This window comes from Peromyscus californicus, unplaced genomic scaffold (genome assembly GCF_007827085.1).
Source record: "Peromyscus californicus insignis strain IS unplaced genomic scaffold, ASM782708v3 Scaffold_4__1_contigs__length_199733344, whole genome shotgun sequence".
NCBI classification, from domain to species: Eukaryota; Metazoa; Chordata; class Mammalia; order Rodentia; family Cricetidae; genus Peromyscus; species Peromyscus californicus.
In genome coordinates this window covers 121,294,322-121,310,556 of record NW_026294562.1, presented here as the reverse complement: position 1 = coordinate 121,310,556, position 16,235 = coordinate 121,294,322, and the positions used below count along the sequence as shown (strand labels likewise).

Genomic DNA, 16,235 nt, shown 5'->3' with positions numbered 1-16,235 from the left:
GGCTGGAGATAGAGCTCAGTTGGTACAGTGCTTGCCTAAGACAGATAAAGCCCTGGTCTGGATCTCCACAACCACATGAATTGGATGTGATGACACACGCCTGTAATCTCAGAACTGGGAGGTAAACACATGATCAGAAGTTCACAGACATCATCTGTCACACAGAGTTTGAGGATAGTCTGACATGCATGAGATTCCTATCTCAAAAGATGAACTAAAACAAGAAAAAGAAGATGAAAATAACAAAATATAATAATCCTCTTGAGCTGGGTGGGATGGTGTACATCTGAATTCCTTATGCCAAGGTAAGAGGATGAAATCTGAGGTAAGGCTAAGTTACCTAGTGAGTTCTAAACCAACTGGGTTACATGGCATGACACTGCTTCAAGATGAGTAAAGGGAAGCTAGTAAGATGTGTCTGCAGTCAAAGGTGCTTGCCATGCATGCTCAAATACACACATACAATAAATGTAAAAAAGTTTAAATAACTGAAGAAAAAAAAAAATACCGGGCTGGAGAGATGGCTCAGTGGTTAAGAGCACTGGCTGCTCTTCCAGAGGTCCTGAGTTCAATTCCCAGCAACCACATGGTGGCTCAAAACCATCTGTAACAGGATATGATGCTCTCTTCTAGTGTGCAGGTATACATGCAGCGCACTCATACATAAAATACAAATAAATAAAAAATTAAAAACTTTCCAAAAACATGTATAAATTATATATGAAACAATGAATCTCATGTTCCTAAAATACCTCTTTATGTATATGCAAATATTCCAAATCTAGAAAAACTTCAAATTTAAAACACTTCTGGTCCCAAGCATTGGGGATAATTAACCTGTATGTGAAACGTCCAGAATAGCAAAAATCTGCAAAGTCGGAAAGTCAATGAATGATTGCCTGGGGCAGAGGGGAAAAGAGATTAGCTGTTAACGAGAACAAAGCTCTTAAGGGAGACAAAATGTACTAAAAGCAGACGGTGGTGGTGATGACTGTGTAACTCCATGAAAAAACGGAGAACACTGCACTGAGTTCTGTACTTTAAATGGGTGAGTTTTACTGTAGGAAAGGCAGAAGTCAGTACAGCAGCCACGTAAACATTTTAGCAAGCCACTTCTCCTCCAAGACCTGCATCCTTTTAAAGTCATCTGAGCTCCGCCCAGTTAGCTGCCCCGCTGGGCTATAATGCAGACTTCCTGGTTATCCTGGTCTACAATTACATCTTTAGTCATGACTTCCTCTGTGCATTTAGAGTACTATTTAAAGGGTCCTGTAGCCAGACAGCCGGGGTTGTAATCCTCACTCCTACATTTGCTAGGGTTATGAACTTTGCAAGTTACCTAATTTCTGTGTGACTGTTTACCTTTTTTCAAAAGAAATGTAAAAGGCTGGAGAGATAGTTTAGTGGGTAAATGCACTTGCCGATAACCCTGACAATAGGAGTTCAGTTCCCAGGACCCACATGGTAGGAGAGGACCAACTTCTACATAAAAAAAAATTTAAATTATATGTATTTTCTTTTTTTTTGTGGAAAAATACTTTATTAAGACATACTTCATGACTGAAAGAATCTTTTTTCCTTTTTCTTTTTGAGACAGGGTCTCACTACATTTACCAGACTAGTCTTGTCTCAACTGATCCTCACCCAGATTAATAGGACCGTAAATGTGTACCACTGTGCTATGCTGGACTTGAAGGTTTTTGTTTTTTCCTCTTTTCGATAACTTCATAAAACTGCTGTGCCAACTGTACTACTGAACTCAGCTGTCAGTTTTTAGTCTTTGTGCCCAGCTTGTCATTGGCAGTTGAAATAATACAAGTAAACAGCTTTTACGGCCATGATGTCTCATCTCTCTCTCCCCTCCGTTGTTGGTTGTGTTCACTCTTTGCTCTGTGGTCTTGGTGGCCCATCACCTAGCTCCCTGTAGGCGAAGGTAAGCTCCTGTGAGTCCTTGCACCACTCAGGGACTTGACCTTATCTTCACCAGAAAGAAAAGAGTCTCTTCTAATATGCATCTATTTGCTTTTAATGTCTCTAATCAAGTAGTAATCACAGATTTTAGGTGTGTACGGATGCTATTAGCTGGACTGTGTATTCCTGAAGGGTTACTGTTTGTACGTTTCCACCCACAGATATGTACTGGTAATTTATGACCTTAAAATTGTTATGTACTGTCCTTATTGCATATGGTGCATATGCATGTGTATGCATGTGCTATGGTGGCATGTAGATGGCAGAGCACAGCTCGAGAGAGCTGGTTCCCTCCACCACTGTGGTTTGGGTATTGAACTCAGATTGTCAAGGCTGATAGCAAGTGCCTTTACCTACTGAGTCATTTTGTCAATCTTTTAAAATTTAATTTTTAAAACTTATTTTTATATTTTATGTGTATGGATGTATAACATGGATGTCTGTGCACCATATGCATGTAGTGTCCTCTGCGGCCAGAAGAGGGCGTTAGATCCCTTGGAACTAGAGTTACAGATGGTTGTTAGCCACCATGTGAATGCTGGCAATCAAATCCAGGCCCTCTGGAAGAGCAGCCAGTGCTCTTACCCCCATACCCCCCAACATCATCTCATGTACTACAGGGTGGCCTCTAACTTGCTATATATTGAAGATGACTTTGAACTTCTGATTCCCCTGCCTCTGCTTCCCAAGTGCTGAGATGTTGGTATGGTGGCATATGTCTTTATCCCAGCACCTAGGAAGCAGAAGCCAAAGCAGAAACAGAAGCAGGTGGATGGATCTCTGTAAGTGAGAGGTCAGCCAGTCTACATAGTGAGCTCCAGGCTACGTAGTGAGATCTTGTCTCAAAACCACATATCAAACAAACCAAGAGCTGGATTTCAGGCATTTTCTATCATGCATGCTATGACTCAAATTTGTCACTTGACTGTGGCTCAGTTTCCTTATCTAGAGAATGAGGAAATGGAGGATTATATATCATGCAAGATTTTTGTGATGGTAGACACATAAAATGTGATATACGATGCTGGGAGCAGCAGCCGGCACGCTGTGGGGCAAGGTGTGTGTCAGCTACTACTGAAGCTGTACACAGTTAAACCTGCATGTCTAACTCCCTGTTCTCTCCTGGTTCAGCTGCTAGGGTCCTAAGAGAAGGGCATGAAATCTTGTGTTTAATAATTAGCCATTCTTGTACTTCACAAGGTAGAATTTATTATTACAAGCTCAGGAGGAAGAATATTATCCCAGAATTATGGGGAGAGAGGCAACTGGGGCTACTACTCTAAACCTCGGAGCACCTGACTTCACCAACACCACGACACGGCAGCAGTTGGCAAATCAATTCACATTGGACCTACTGGCAGAAAAAGATCAGGAGACAGTGTATCAGAAAGTGCTTCTTAAAATCTACTTCTACTATGGGAGTTCTAAGTTTCTAAAGCAGAAACAGCAAATATATTAAGAAATCAACAAGCCGGGCAGTGGTGGCACACGCCTTTAATTCCAGCACTCGGGAGGCAGAGGCAGGTGGATCTCTGTGAGTTCGAGGCCAGCCTGGTCTACAAAGTGAGTTCCAGGAAAGGTGCAAAGCTACACAGAGAAACCCTGTCTCAAAAAACAAAAAACAAAAAACAAAAAAAAAAAAGAAAGAAAGAAAGAAAGAAAAGAAATCAACAGTTATATTTTATCCACATTTACCAAGTCATTCCATATGTTTCACTTATTCATTCTTACTGAGTATCAGATATGCACACGGAACCATGTACTAACATCCAGATATGTGCACTTTTGCTTTCTTAGGCACATTGCTTTCCCACAGTTCCAGAAAGGAGATTCAAGGCTTCTGCATCTAGATAAACACATGTACTGTTCATTCAAACATAAAACGTAAGTCCTATATTTCCAGAAAGTCATTCAAATGCAAGGAAATTTACATGGCTTCTTCTGACCGTGAGCTGTTGCCAATGAATATAACTTACTGACATCTCTCACCACTTGTAATCCCAGCACTGGGAAGGCAGAGACAGGTGGATCCCTGGACCTTTCTGGCCAGTCAGTCTAGCCAACATGGTGAACTCCAGGTCAAGGAAATCCTGTCTCCAAAAAACAAGGTGATGTCTCCTAAGGAACAACACCTGATTTTGATCTCTGGCCTCCAGAAACATGCACACACACACATAAGCATCTACACACACACACACACACACACACACACACACACACTATACACATAACCCAGCATGGTGGTGCACATCTATAATCATAGCATGTAGGAAGATGAGGCAGCCGGGTCTATATTGTAAGTTCCAAGCCAGCTAGGGCTTCATATCGAAGCTCTGTACAACATCTCAATGAAAACCACAAAGGGGGGGGGGGGGGGCAGCGGGCGGAGTGGGGACAGAAATAAAACATTTTATAGAAAGTATAGCATTTGTAGAAACAAATTTCTAGCATTCAGCATTTATTAAAACCTAAAATATAACATTTTAAATAGTGTTAAAGCACATATCTAATATGGAAGTGAAATATATCTCTTATCCCAAATTTACATAAATATTCTTCATTGTAAGTGACATGAAATTAAAACATTCCATTATACATTTTGTGATTATACACACAAAACTCTAAAATTTTGCACTCAAGTATGGTCATTAGTGGAATATAAAAGAGCTAAAAGCAACTAAATATTGTAGACGGGTACAGACAACTTAGGCTGGAAGAAACCAGAGTGCTGCATGAACTGTTTGCTTAGGTCTGAGATTCTGGCAGCTGCTATTCTGATCTGCAAAGGCTTTGCATGCAACTCTGCTAGCACATGACCCCAGAGGCTCTGCATGCACCTCTGGTAGCACATGACCCCAGAGGCTCTGCATGCACCTCTGCTAGCGCACTGACCCCAGAGGCTCTGCATGCATCTCTGATAGCGCGTGACCCCAGAGGCTCTGCATGCACCTCTGCTAGCACACTGACCCCAGAGGCTCTGCATGCATCTCTGCTAGCGCGTGACCCCAGAGGCTCTGCATGCACCTCTGCTAGCACACTGACCCCAGAGGCTCTGCATGCACCTCTGCTAGCACATGACCCCAGAGGCTCTGTATGCACCTCTGCTAGCACACTGACCCCAGAGGCTCTGCATGCACCTCTGCTAGCGCATTGACCCCAGAGGCTCTGCATGCACCTCTGCTAGCACATGACCCCAGAGCCCTCACAAGACTTTCCATTCAGGGCACAACTCTCTGAGAGATAGTTTTGTTATTTTTAATTTAGATTTATTAATTTTATGTGGATGAGTGTTTTGCCTGCATGCATGTATGTGTACCATGTGTGTGCCTTTTATTATTTTTATGCTTACAGTATTGGAGGGGGAAGACAAGGTCTCAATATGTAACGTTGGCTGGTCTAGAACTTGCTATGTAGATCAGGCTGGCCTGCTTCTGGCCTACCAAGTGCTGGGATTAAAGGAATGCACTACTGTGCTGAGCTATGTTTACAACATTTACACAGACAGTTTCTTGTTTCCTTCTTTTCAAAGGCTGGGTCTTACTATGGTACCTAGGCCATCCTTAAACTCATAACGCTTAAGCCATCCTCTCATTTCAGCCTCTTGAAGAGCTGGTCTACATGTGTGTGCCACCATATGTTTGTTATTTTCAAATGAACAAAAGCTGTGCTTTAAAAATCCACCTTGAGCTGGGCAGTGGTGGCACACGCCTTTAATCCCAGCACTTGGGGAGGCAGAGCCAGGGGGATCTCTGTGAGTTCGAAGCCAGCCTGGTCTATAGAGAAAGGTCCAGGACAGGTACCAAAACTACACAGAGAAACCCTGTCTCGAAAAACCAAAATAAATAAATAAATAAATATCCACCTTGGGCTGGAGAAATGGCTCAGCATTAAAGTAAGAACCCTGCTGCTTTTTCAAAGGATCCAGGTTCAGTTCCCAGCACCCACATGGTGGCTTACAACCATCTGTAATTCCCATCCCAGAGATTTGATGTCTTCTGGCTTGTATGGGTACCAGGCATACATGTCCCAGACATACAAGCAGACAAATACTCATACACATAAAATAAAAATAAATTATTTAAAAAATAAATAAAAATCCACCTAAATATTCTGTTCAGCCATTATTTCTCCAGGCATTCTACCTCAACCTCAAAACTACCTAAGTACACAACCCTATGTTAAGTATTTGCTGAGTAAATGAATGTAACAAAGAATGTCTCTGTCTCAACAAACTCAGGAAGAGGCACAATAGCCCAGTACAACCTAAATATATACAGTGGAATATTTTCTAGTGGCTTTTGTTACCAATTAGTTATGGACTGGTGGTAGGAAGAAGAATGCTGCTGAGATGAAGGGATGGAGGATATTTGATCACACTGTGAACCCCAAGTTTGCATTTGCATTAATTAAGTAAAATGAACCCTGGGTCAGGAGGCTGAGTTAGCAACTCGCTGACAGAGAGTCATCAAAGCGCATCAGAGGGCATCTGGAAGAGACAGATGCACTGGAGGTAGTAGGGAGGACTGGGTGGCACTGCTGTCGTGGCTTTTTTGAGATGCCAGCAAAGAGAAGTTAGCTAGCAGGTTTCACCCCAGCCTTGGAATCTCAAGTCTTACTTATAAATAGACCGACAGAGATTTAGTCAAAACTTCAGGCAGCGCCAGTGCCTGCAGGAATCCCGCTAGGCTGCGCTCGGGCTGCTGCCAGAGAAGCAAGCTGGTACCTTCGGAGTCCCAACTGTTGGCTGAATAGCAGTAGATTAAGGTGCAGCCACTGTACTGATGATAAAACAATGAAGTCCAAGCGAAAGGCCTTTCTAAGAGGGCTCTAGGTTCTTCTCAAATCATGTATATAAATATAACTGAAACTTTAAGAAAAAAAAATGACAGCAGGGTCATTTGTTCATTTCATGAAGTATACTGTGGGAGTGTAGGAAGCCAAAATAAAATACATAAAAGCTAATCTTTTAAAAGGATTATAGCTGGGCGGTGGTGGTGCACGCCTTTAATCCCAGCACTAGGGAGGCAGAGCCAGGCGGAACTCTGTGAGTTCAAGGCCAGCCTGGGCTACAGAGTGAGTTCCAGGAAAGGTGCAAAGCTACACAGAGAAACCCTGTCTCGAACCCTCCCACACCCCCAAAAAAAAGGATTATACCAGGGTCACCCAGTACCAAATTTGATTTGTTCCCTTCCTAAAGTACAAGGTGGGATAATTTTACTTTTGTTTATATTTATTTGTTTGTTTATTGGGGCTTGCTTGTGGAGGTCAAACGGCAAAAAGGCAGGAAGGCACAGTGCTATCCTTCTACCACAAAGATACCAGGGGTTTTGTTCAGGCACTCAGGCCTGGCCACAGGTGCCTTTATGTGCTGTGCCTTCAAGCTGCTCTGGAGTTTTAATTCTGTTAAGAAAGACCCCAGATTCTTTCCCCAAATTTTACTGTACCTGGAATCACTTGAGATTGAAAAAAAAAAAAAAAGTCTCCCAACTTCAAACATTCTGATTAGCTGTCCTGGGTACAATCTGGACACTTGCAATGTTAAAACCCGACAGAAGTTGAGAGTCAAAACCACGCCCTCTAACAACTTACACCTGAGGTTTGAGGATCTTCAGCTGCGTGAGGATGTCCTTCTGTACCCTGGGGTTCGCTGTGGCTGTGAGAGCCATCACTGGAACGGAAGGAAACTTCTGGCGAAGCATATTCATCCTTTTGTAATCTTGACGAAAATCATGACCCCACTAATTGGAAAAAAATACTGCTCTAGGTTATCTGTATCTCTCTTCTGTGAAGGCCAACACTGGCCAATAGAAAGGAAGCACTTTACTCTCCCGTGAGGCAGCCTGTGCTGCGCTTCAGTGCTGTGGCTCTGAGTACTACTGGTGGCGTAAACTTACTCATGCTCCGAGACAAACTTACCTGACTCACACAATGGGCTTCATCAATGACAAAGCGTGCCAAGAGCTTCCGCTCATACAGATTCTCCAGAGTAGAAATCAGCCTGTTACTCGCACAGACCTAGATCAGAGATACGGGAGAGCTCTAAGCACATCACCTGAATGACACGCTCACTACCATTACAATCACTCCCTATTAGAACTAGCCCTTATCTATGAAGAGAACAGAAGTAAAACAGCAAATGAGACACTTTAGGATGTTCACGCACATCTAACAGTTTTACTTATCAGGTTAGTGGCTCAATTTTTTTTTTTCTGCTTCAGCATATCTGAGAGTAACCACATGTTTATTTTGGCAGTAGAATTTATTTTTTTAACATATATTTATTAATTTTGTGTGCATGCATGTGTAAAGGTCAGAAGACTTAGTGTGTTTGGTTCTATCATGTGAGACCCCAGGATTAAACTCAGGTCAATGGGTTATATGACAAGGACCCTTACCAGCTGGGCCACCCAGCCAGCCTGATAATAGGACTTTAGATGTGTTCGGTATGTGCATGATATTTAGGGAAAACTGTATTACTACACATATAGATAGCTATATGTTTGTACTCTAGCTTTGTTCAGAAGCAAACATTCCAAGCATGTCTTGACAGGGATATATGTAAAGGACGCTGAAGCCACGTTGATCAAACTTCCTCACTGGTCAAATCTAGGCAATTAAAATATATAGTGATAATTGATTGAAACTCAATAAATAAATTAAGAACCCACAAGTTCACATTGATAAATACGTAGCTCTCATTATGCCAGGATGGACTGTATTAGTAGAATCAAAACTTGGCATTCATTACAGTAATAACTGGGGAAGAATCTTCAATGGATACTGAACTTGGAGGCAGGCTCTGATGTCTAACTGGGTACTTCTCTAGTCTCAGGACCTCCCACAACAGGGTATCTACTAATTAGAGACAAAGGGAATGGAAAGTACAAAGGAGAAGCGGCCGGCAGTACTATTGTAATCAAGTGATTGGTTAATGAACACTACTGGCAATGGGATGAGTTAATACCAAGTGTCTTCTGATAGCATTTATGGGAATACCACTTCTGCAACATCCCTGCTGATTGAGTAACATGAATTTAATCAGCAGGAAATAAGACAAATCAAATTGAGGCACAGTCTTCCAAACTGGCCCTTATGTTTCTAAAATGTCAAAATCATTAAACTGTTTAGATAAAAGGAGATCAAACTGTACTGTGGGATGTCTTTCCATATGCTGTGAATATGTGTTGCTCTGATTGGTTGATAAATAAAGCTGCACTGGCCTATGGCAAGGCAAGATGGAGCCAGGTGGGAAAATCCAAGAGAGTGAGTGGGAGGAGAAAGGAGAGGGAGGAGACACTGCCAGGAGAAGCAAGATGTAAAAGTACTGGTAAGCCACAAGCCATGTGGCAAAGTATAGATTTATAGAAATGGATTAAGATGTAAGAGCTAGCTAGCGAGAAGCTTGAGCCATTAGGCCTTATAGTTTGTAAATAATATAAGCCTCTGTGTGTTTATGTGGGTCTCAGTGGCTGCAGGACCAGGTGGGACACAGGAAAACCTCCAGCTACAAAACTGGGATTTTCTCTTTTTTACAAAGATCATTACCGGAGGTCAACAGGTTAAGTAACAGTATGTGTCACCATACATTTCTTGACGGGTAAGTTATACTGTAGTTACTAAGGGAATGCTATATGGTCAGGAAATGCACACTGAAGTAAATTAGGGTTAAAATGGTAAGTCTGCAACTCACTCTCAAATGTTTCAGAACAAACTGGAGAAAGAAGGAATCATAAAGGAGATGGAGAAAATTTTACTATTTATGGTCTGGGGTGAAGGTCTCATTCTTGTATATAAAAAGTTATGACCAAGTTCTTAACACAGATGTATTTTAGTGTGTTGTAATATTACACTGTAAACAGTGAGGTTAATACAAACCTTCTCTGGAGTAACATACAAAAGCTTGATAATTGGATCTTTTTTTGATAACTGGAGGTAAATATTTGCAGCTTCGGAGTCAGTCTTATCCCCCGTCAGATATGTAGCAGGAATCTAAGTTAAAAGTAATAATTTAAATTTCCTTTTATTTATATATTAGTCAGACATGAGTATGTTTTTTAGGTTTTATAAATATTTTATATGTCATATATCACACCTGCCAAAAGAAACAAATATCTCACCATAATAACAATCAATGTACAAACTTTTATTTTTAAGTTCTGTTTTGTAAGTCAGAATCTCACTTTGAGACTCAAACTTGTGATTCTCCTGCATCACCAGCTTCCAAAGTGCTGATTATAGGTGTGTGCCATATTTAGCTACTGCACACATTTTTAAAAATTCATATTAAACACAACTCAGAATAGTCTTCCCACCTCAGTGTGGTGACACATGAGGAAGCCTAGCACTCAGGAGGCTGAGGAAGGAGGATAAAGAGTCCGAGGCCAGCTTTCGCAGCATAGTAAATCTGAAGTTAGCCTGTGATACGGCAAGATGCTTCTGCATCAAGGAAAACTGCAAAAGCCTCCCCACTGTTCCTTTCATTTTCTATATTGCTGTTTCTCTTCTATCTGAACAAAACCATGGTGTATGTGTGTGTCTTTGTGTGTGACAAGGTCTCAATGCAACCCTGGCTAGCCCGAAACTTGCTAGTAGGTCATGCTTGCTTCTAACTGACCCAGAGGGTACTGTTTCTGCCTCCTACATGCTGGGATCAAAGGCATGCACTATGCCGGGCGGTGGTGGCGCACGCCTTTGATCCCAGTACTCGGGGCAGAGCCAGACAGATCTCTGTGAGTTAGAGGCCAGCCTGGGCTACAGAGCAAGACAGGCACCAAAACTACAGAGAAACAAACCCTGTCTCGAAAAACCAAAAAAAAAGGGTGTGCACCACCATGGCTGGTCTGGCTACCTTAAAGGTCTTACTGTATCTTCAATGTTTCAATGTGTAGTGATGGTGGGTGATAGCTGTAACATTGTGAACAGCTGGGCAATGGTTACCATCACTGCATTGATATTCTTTGGAAGAAAAATCAAACCATTTGTCACATTGAGATGATGTGACTCATAACACTGTAACCAATTCTGCAATGTGAAGAACTTAATAGAATGCAGTCATAATTCCTTTAATTCAGCAATGAAGAAAAAGACAGGTATACAAGCACACATGTACATAGGGAAAAAACTATGATGATCTCACACTAGCCAAAAAAAGAAACCCCTTTATATTAGTAAAAAAATTACATCAGCAAAATATAGGTTAAGAGCTCTCACTAAAGTACATTCTTGTAGAAGAAAAAAATCAGATTGAATTACAGATGGTTATTTGAATCAAAATGTTTTAACACATGTGCCTAACTCTACAGCTTAATTTAACTATATGCTTTATTTATTTAATCCTATTTATTTTTTATTTTTTTGCAGTATGCTAGGCAAGCTCTCTGCCATGGAGCTATACATCCAGAGTAATTTGGGAATCACTCTTATAATTCAAACAATAGTTAATGAGATTTCCTAGCATACTGAAATGTGTTCTAAGGCACATTCTCATGAATAGTTTAGTAAGAACTTACATCAAAGGAAGTCAGCTTTTGAACTTGATCTACTATTAGTGACCTCAAGGGAGATATGACAATAGTGACCCCCGGAGAGACACAGGCCGGCAGCTGGTAGCACAGGCTTTTACCACCTCCTGAAAGACAAATAACAAAAAAAAAGTCAGCTTCCATCTTCAGTGTGAAGGCAAAAGGAAACCAAATATAATACTTAAATCAACAGAACTGTTTAAAAGTCTACCAGAGAAACCCAAATAGAATAAACTTTTTTTGTTTCTGGCAATGTAAGAGGTCTCTAAAAATCCTAAGTCTAGGACTAACGTAACTGCTTTTTATATAATGCAATAAAATATAAACAATAAAAACAAAGATTCTGGCTCAGTACTAAGACACCCCTCAGTCCTACCTCCCTACCCTCAAGCCCTGCTGAGGTTCCTGCACACACTGGCAAGAGCTTTCCCACCAAGCTACATACCCAGCACAGACCCCAGCATTTAAAAACCATTAGGCTGAGCCTTCTAATACAGCTTTAACTTCCAGTACTCTGATTTCTAAACTAACAGTACCAATCTTCCTCTGAAAACAGAGTAAAATTACCTGTGTCCATATTAACAGGAGATAGTGAAAAAGAAAATCTGAAAATCTAACACAATTTTGCTATTTACTCTAATATAAAAATGGTGAGACAGTAAGTACATATTTATTTCTGTCTCTCTGCCCTGCCCCATGTTGGGGCTCAAACCCAGGGCTCTATGCATGGCAGGCAAGTGTTCTACCACTGAGCGATGCCTCCAGCCCCCAAGAACATATTTTAAAATAACTACATGATTATATTCTAGTTAATTTACAATTTTACCCATTTACTAATGGCAAAAGCTGGGCTAGGTAGTTTTTAGGACTTCCATTTATTCTAAAACTATATACTACATTCTGTCTTTTCCACATAGACAGTAAATTTCAATTTGGCATATACATGGACATGTCAAGGCAAGAGTGGGATGCTGAGAATAGACATGCTCTCCCACTTAATTAGCTGCATGAGCTCAGATAGGCCTCAATGTAAAATGCATGAGGCCACTGGTTTAAAGAACTGTCCAAGGCCAGGGATGGGGTGGGGGTGGGAGTGCACACCTTTAATGCCAGCACTCGGGAGGCAGAGGCAGGTGGATCTCTGAGTTCCAGGACAGCCAAGAATACACAGAGAACCGTTGTCTCAAACAAAACAAAACAAAGCAAAAAAGAGTTGTCCAAGAGAAACTTTATTGAAATCTTTTTATTTTTTATGTCAAGAGATTGAAACCAGGGTAGGAAGGATTTAAAAACCCCTCCTGAAGCTGGGAAGAGCCACTGAAAGCCTGATTAGATGACTAACAAACTCCTTTCCAGTGTCAGAGCTTTCAAGGACCAAACCAGGGTTGAAACAGAGGCACAGTGTCACTAAGTCAATAAAGTCTGAAAGGTGGATAAGTCAACATTGTCTCATCTTTAAATCAGCCTGAGGGCCTGGATAAAAACTCGCTGTACAAGTCTGACGACGAGAGTGAGACCCATGGAACGCATGGAAAGGTGGGAGCAGAGAACTGACTTCCCAAAGCTATCCTCTGACCTTCACATGTATGCCTCCCAACACTCATCGTATCTACAACTATGTGATAATAAAAAAAAAAAAATTAAACCGCTTTGAAAGAATTCAGATGTCAAGTCACTAGTATGTGACAATAACAGCAGCAACAACTGGGACTTGCTAAAGGCTGTAACAAGGCAAGTAACACACAGCTCTACATGGAGGCACTGAACCTGCTTCCAAGCCTAACCAACCACTTAGCTAATAATCTTATGTATTTGATTTCAAATCACCGAGCAGCTCTTACAGGCTTTTTTGTTTGTTTTGTTTTCGAGACAGGGTTTCTTTGTGTAGCTTTGGAGCCTGTCCTAGAATTCACTCTGTAGACCAGGCTGGCCTTGAACTCACAGAGATCCGACTACTCTGCCTCCCGAATGCTGAGATTAGAGGCGTGCGCCACCACTGCCCAAACCTTATAGGCTTTTATGACAATACACAGTCCCGATCTCTTCAAAACTGAGGCTAATCATGCTGTATCCTTTCCACTCGAGTCTCACCTGTGAGGTGGGCACTGTACTGCATACTGTCCTGAACATATCCACAAAGAGTGGAGTGGCTTGTCCATGGGTACACCCCTCCCTGGCAAGGAGCAGAGCTACACTGGAAGCCTGGGCCTTCACTCTAGAATGATGACCACAACTGCCAGGCGGCACTAAACATTAGCCAGAAATGGTCATGGGCTCTCACATCCATCTTCTGTTCCCTTCTAGGCTTGTTTAGATTAGAAAAAAGAAAATTTCTCAAGGAAAAGCTCTACACCAGGTCAATCCAATGAGCTGTGAGTTCACACCCTTAAGGAGTTAGAAACATTATCACGTCAACTAGAACAGAGCCTGAGCTGACAGACTTTCTTACTGTGGTTTTGGGGGGTTTAAAGGCCCCTAAACAATAAGAATAATGTGAGGTGTTCCTTTTACTTCTATTAAAGAGCTTTCATTTAACATCTGCCAATGGACTCCTGCCAATTCAGATCTAAAAATACATACCAGTGGGCATTAGGATAAAACAATCTTCACCAAGCAGTGCAGCATTGATCGCCTCTAGCTGATTAGTTCTAAAATTATGTAAGCCAAATTTCTTATGAAAAATCTTCATCATTTCTTTTGTATGAGGAAAATCAAGACTTTGAAAATGTTCATGTTTCAGATTTTTTGATGATAAATTTTGTTCCAACTTATCTACAAAAACAATCAATGTTTAAAAAACATCAGTGCATTAATATAATAACACAGTTTAGCATTCACCTTTCCCGCAGCATCTACGGCACACTTTTCCTACAGCACACTTTAACTGTTTACATGGCTTCCTTCCCAATTAGTCTCAGACATTCCTAAGAGCCCAAATCTAGTCTCTCCTTAATGTTTCTGCAGTCCCTGTCAATACAACTTACCCATCCTTCCTCTTCTCCCCTGGTTTCAAGACAGTCATAGCCTTCCTATTTGCTTTATTCCATTTCTTCTGTGCTAGCAAGCACACCTACGATGTGTTCGTGCTGGGCTGCACTGGACTGTCACCAGGACACAGCACAGTGGACGGCACACAGTGAGCTACACACCCCAGCCACTCTCCTGGCTTTGAATCCCCTTCCTTGGCTCCACTTCTCCTGCTCCTTAACTTTGGGAGTCTTTCAAATACCTAAGACTGGGCTCTTGCCACATTCTTATTTGGAGTTTTTCTAGTCCTAAAATCTTAAACGTAATCTGTGTGCAGGGAAAGACTAGCTGTTTCCTGATGTCCCATCCTACATACATCCAACTGCCTGTACAACAATTGCTTTCTTTTTAAAACATTTATTTATTTATTGAATTTTTGTTCTGTAGGTATGAGAGTTTTGTCTGCATGTATGTCTGTGCACTGCATGCCATACCTGGTGCCTGAGGAGGCCAAAAGAGGGTGTCAGATCCCCTAGAGCTGGAGTTACAGACAGGTGTGATCTGCCATGAGAGTGCTGAGAATCTAACCCAGGTTCTCAGAAAAACAGCCAATGCTCTTAACTGATAAGCCATCTACACACACACACACACACACACACACACACACACACACACACACACACACACACGCGTCTACTTGAATGACTCTCCAACAATTTTAAGTCCCAGTCTGAAGACAGCCCTTCTCAGCTGTTTTCCAAATGGAACTCTGCCTTCTGACTTCCCGATTTCTGTGAATGGTGTCACAGTCACCCAGGTCTGAAACCTCAGTGTCACCTGAACTTCTCAGATACTTCTTTCACTCTCTCTCACCTCTCTCCCTGCTCTGCGTTCAAGAGAACAAGAGGTTCTCACACATCAGCTCTGGCAGTTCCTCTCACTCCAACACTCAACTGTCTCAAAGATAATTGCAGACATCGAGTATGACACATTCTAACATACCAAAATAAACCCATTAGTGGCTATTTCAAAGGTCAACAGCATCACTGTAAGAACAAACTCAGAGCTATTAAGTCATCAATGGCAAAAATAGGGAGGGCTGTACTTCATAAAACTTTGCACATGTATTCTTGTTTCAGTAAAAGCACTTTGAGATAACTTTATAGGCTGACGTAAGGCTTTAAATTTATTTAGGCTTTACTGAGGCTTCTGCAGTAGCTTAGTTCATTCCTCATTAAACTGCAAGCTCCAATATGGCTTCTCTGAACTCTCCCCAGAGCCCAACTCAGGACATGGCGCACCGTGAGCCTTTACGGAGCATTTAAGGGATGTTTGTTTTGAGACAAGGTCTCACTCTGTAGTCCAGGCTAGCCTCAAACTCACTGTCATCCTCCCAAGTACTGGTACTACAGGTGTGAGCCACCATGATTAATTTAATATTTGCTGAATTTCTGATTTCATATCCTTCTTATGCTGCCTCACATTTTAATGTTGTGAGACATGAAACAGTTTTCTACTTTATAAATGAATTACTTATCATCATCCAGAATTCTAAAAATATACATATTTTGAGCATATCAATTTGCCTTTTTATTTTGCCTTCCCCCAAATCACTCGAAATGTGGCACTCATGAGCTTTATTGTTTCAGGGACTAGAAAACGTTAGTTTAAAGGCAAAGCGCATTTGCGATGACTTCCGAGCTTTACTACAATAGGTTGTAATTAACACATTTATAAACCTACAGCTGCTACAGAGACAAAAGAGCAACTTGCTTC

General features: G+C 41.5%; 1 protein-coding gene across 2 annotated transcripts in view; it reads right to left on the bottom strand.

Annotated features, from left to right (window-relative positions):
• Blm (BLM RecQ like helicase) overlaps positions 1-16,235 on the bottom strand; it is a 91,045-nt gene that overhangs the window by 40,021 nt on the left and 34,789 nt on the right. For both annotated transcript variants that reach the window (XM_052711862.1, XM_052711863.1), the window contains exons 8-12: positions 14,073-14,264; positions 11,481-11,599; positions 9,847-9,960; positions 7,888-7,986; positions 7,561-7,709 (exon numbers count right to left, since the gene is read on the bottom strand). In XM_052711862.1, coding sequence (XP_052567822.1) covers positions 7,561-7,709; positions 7,888-7,986; positions 9,847-9,960; positions 11,481-11,599; positions 14,073-14,264 — 673 coding nt within the window. The remainder of the gene's footprint in view (positions 1-7,560; positions 7,710-7,887; positions 7,987-9,846; positions 9,961-11,480; positions 11,600-14,072; positions 14,265-16,235) is intronic.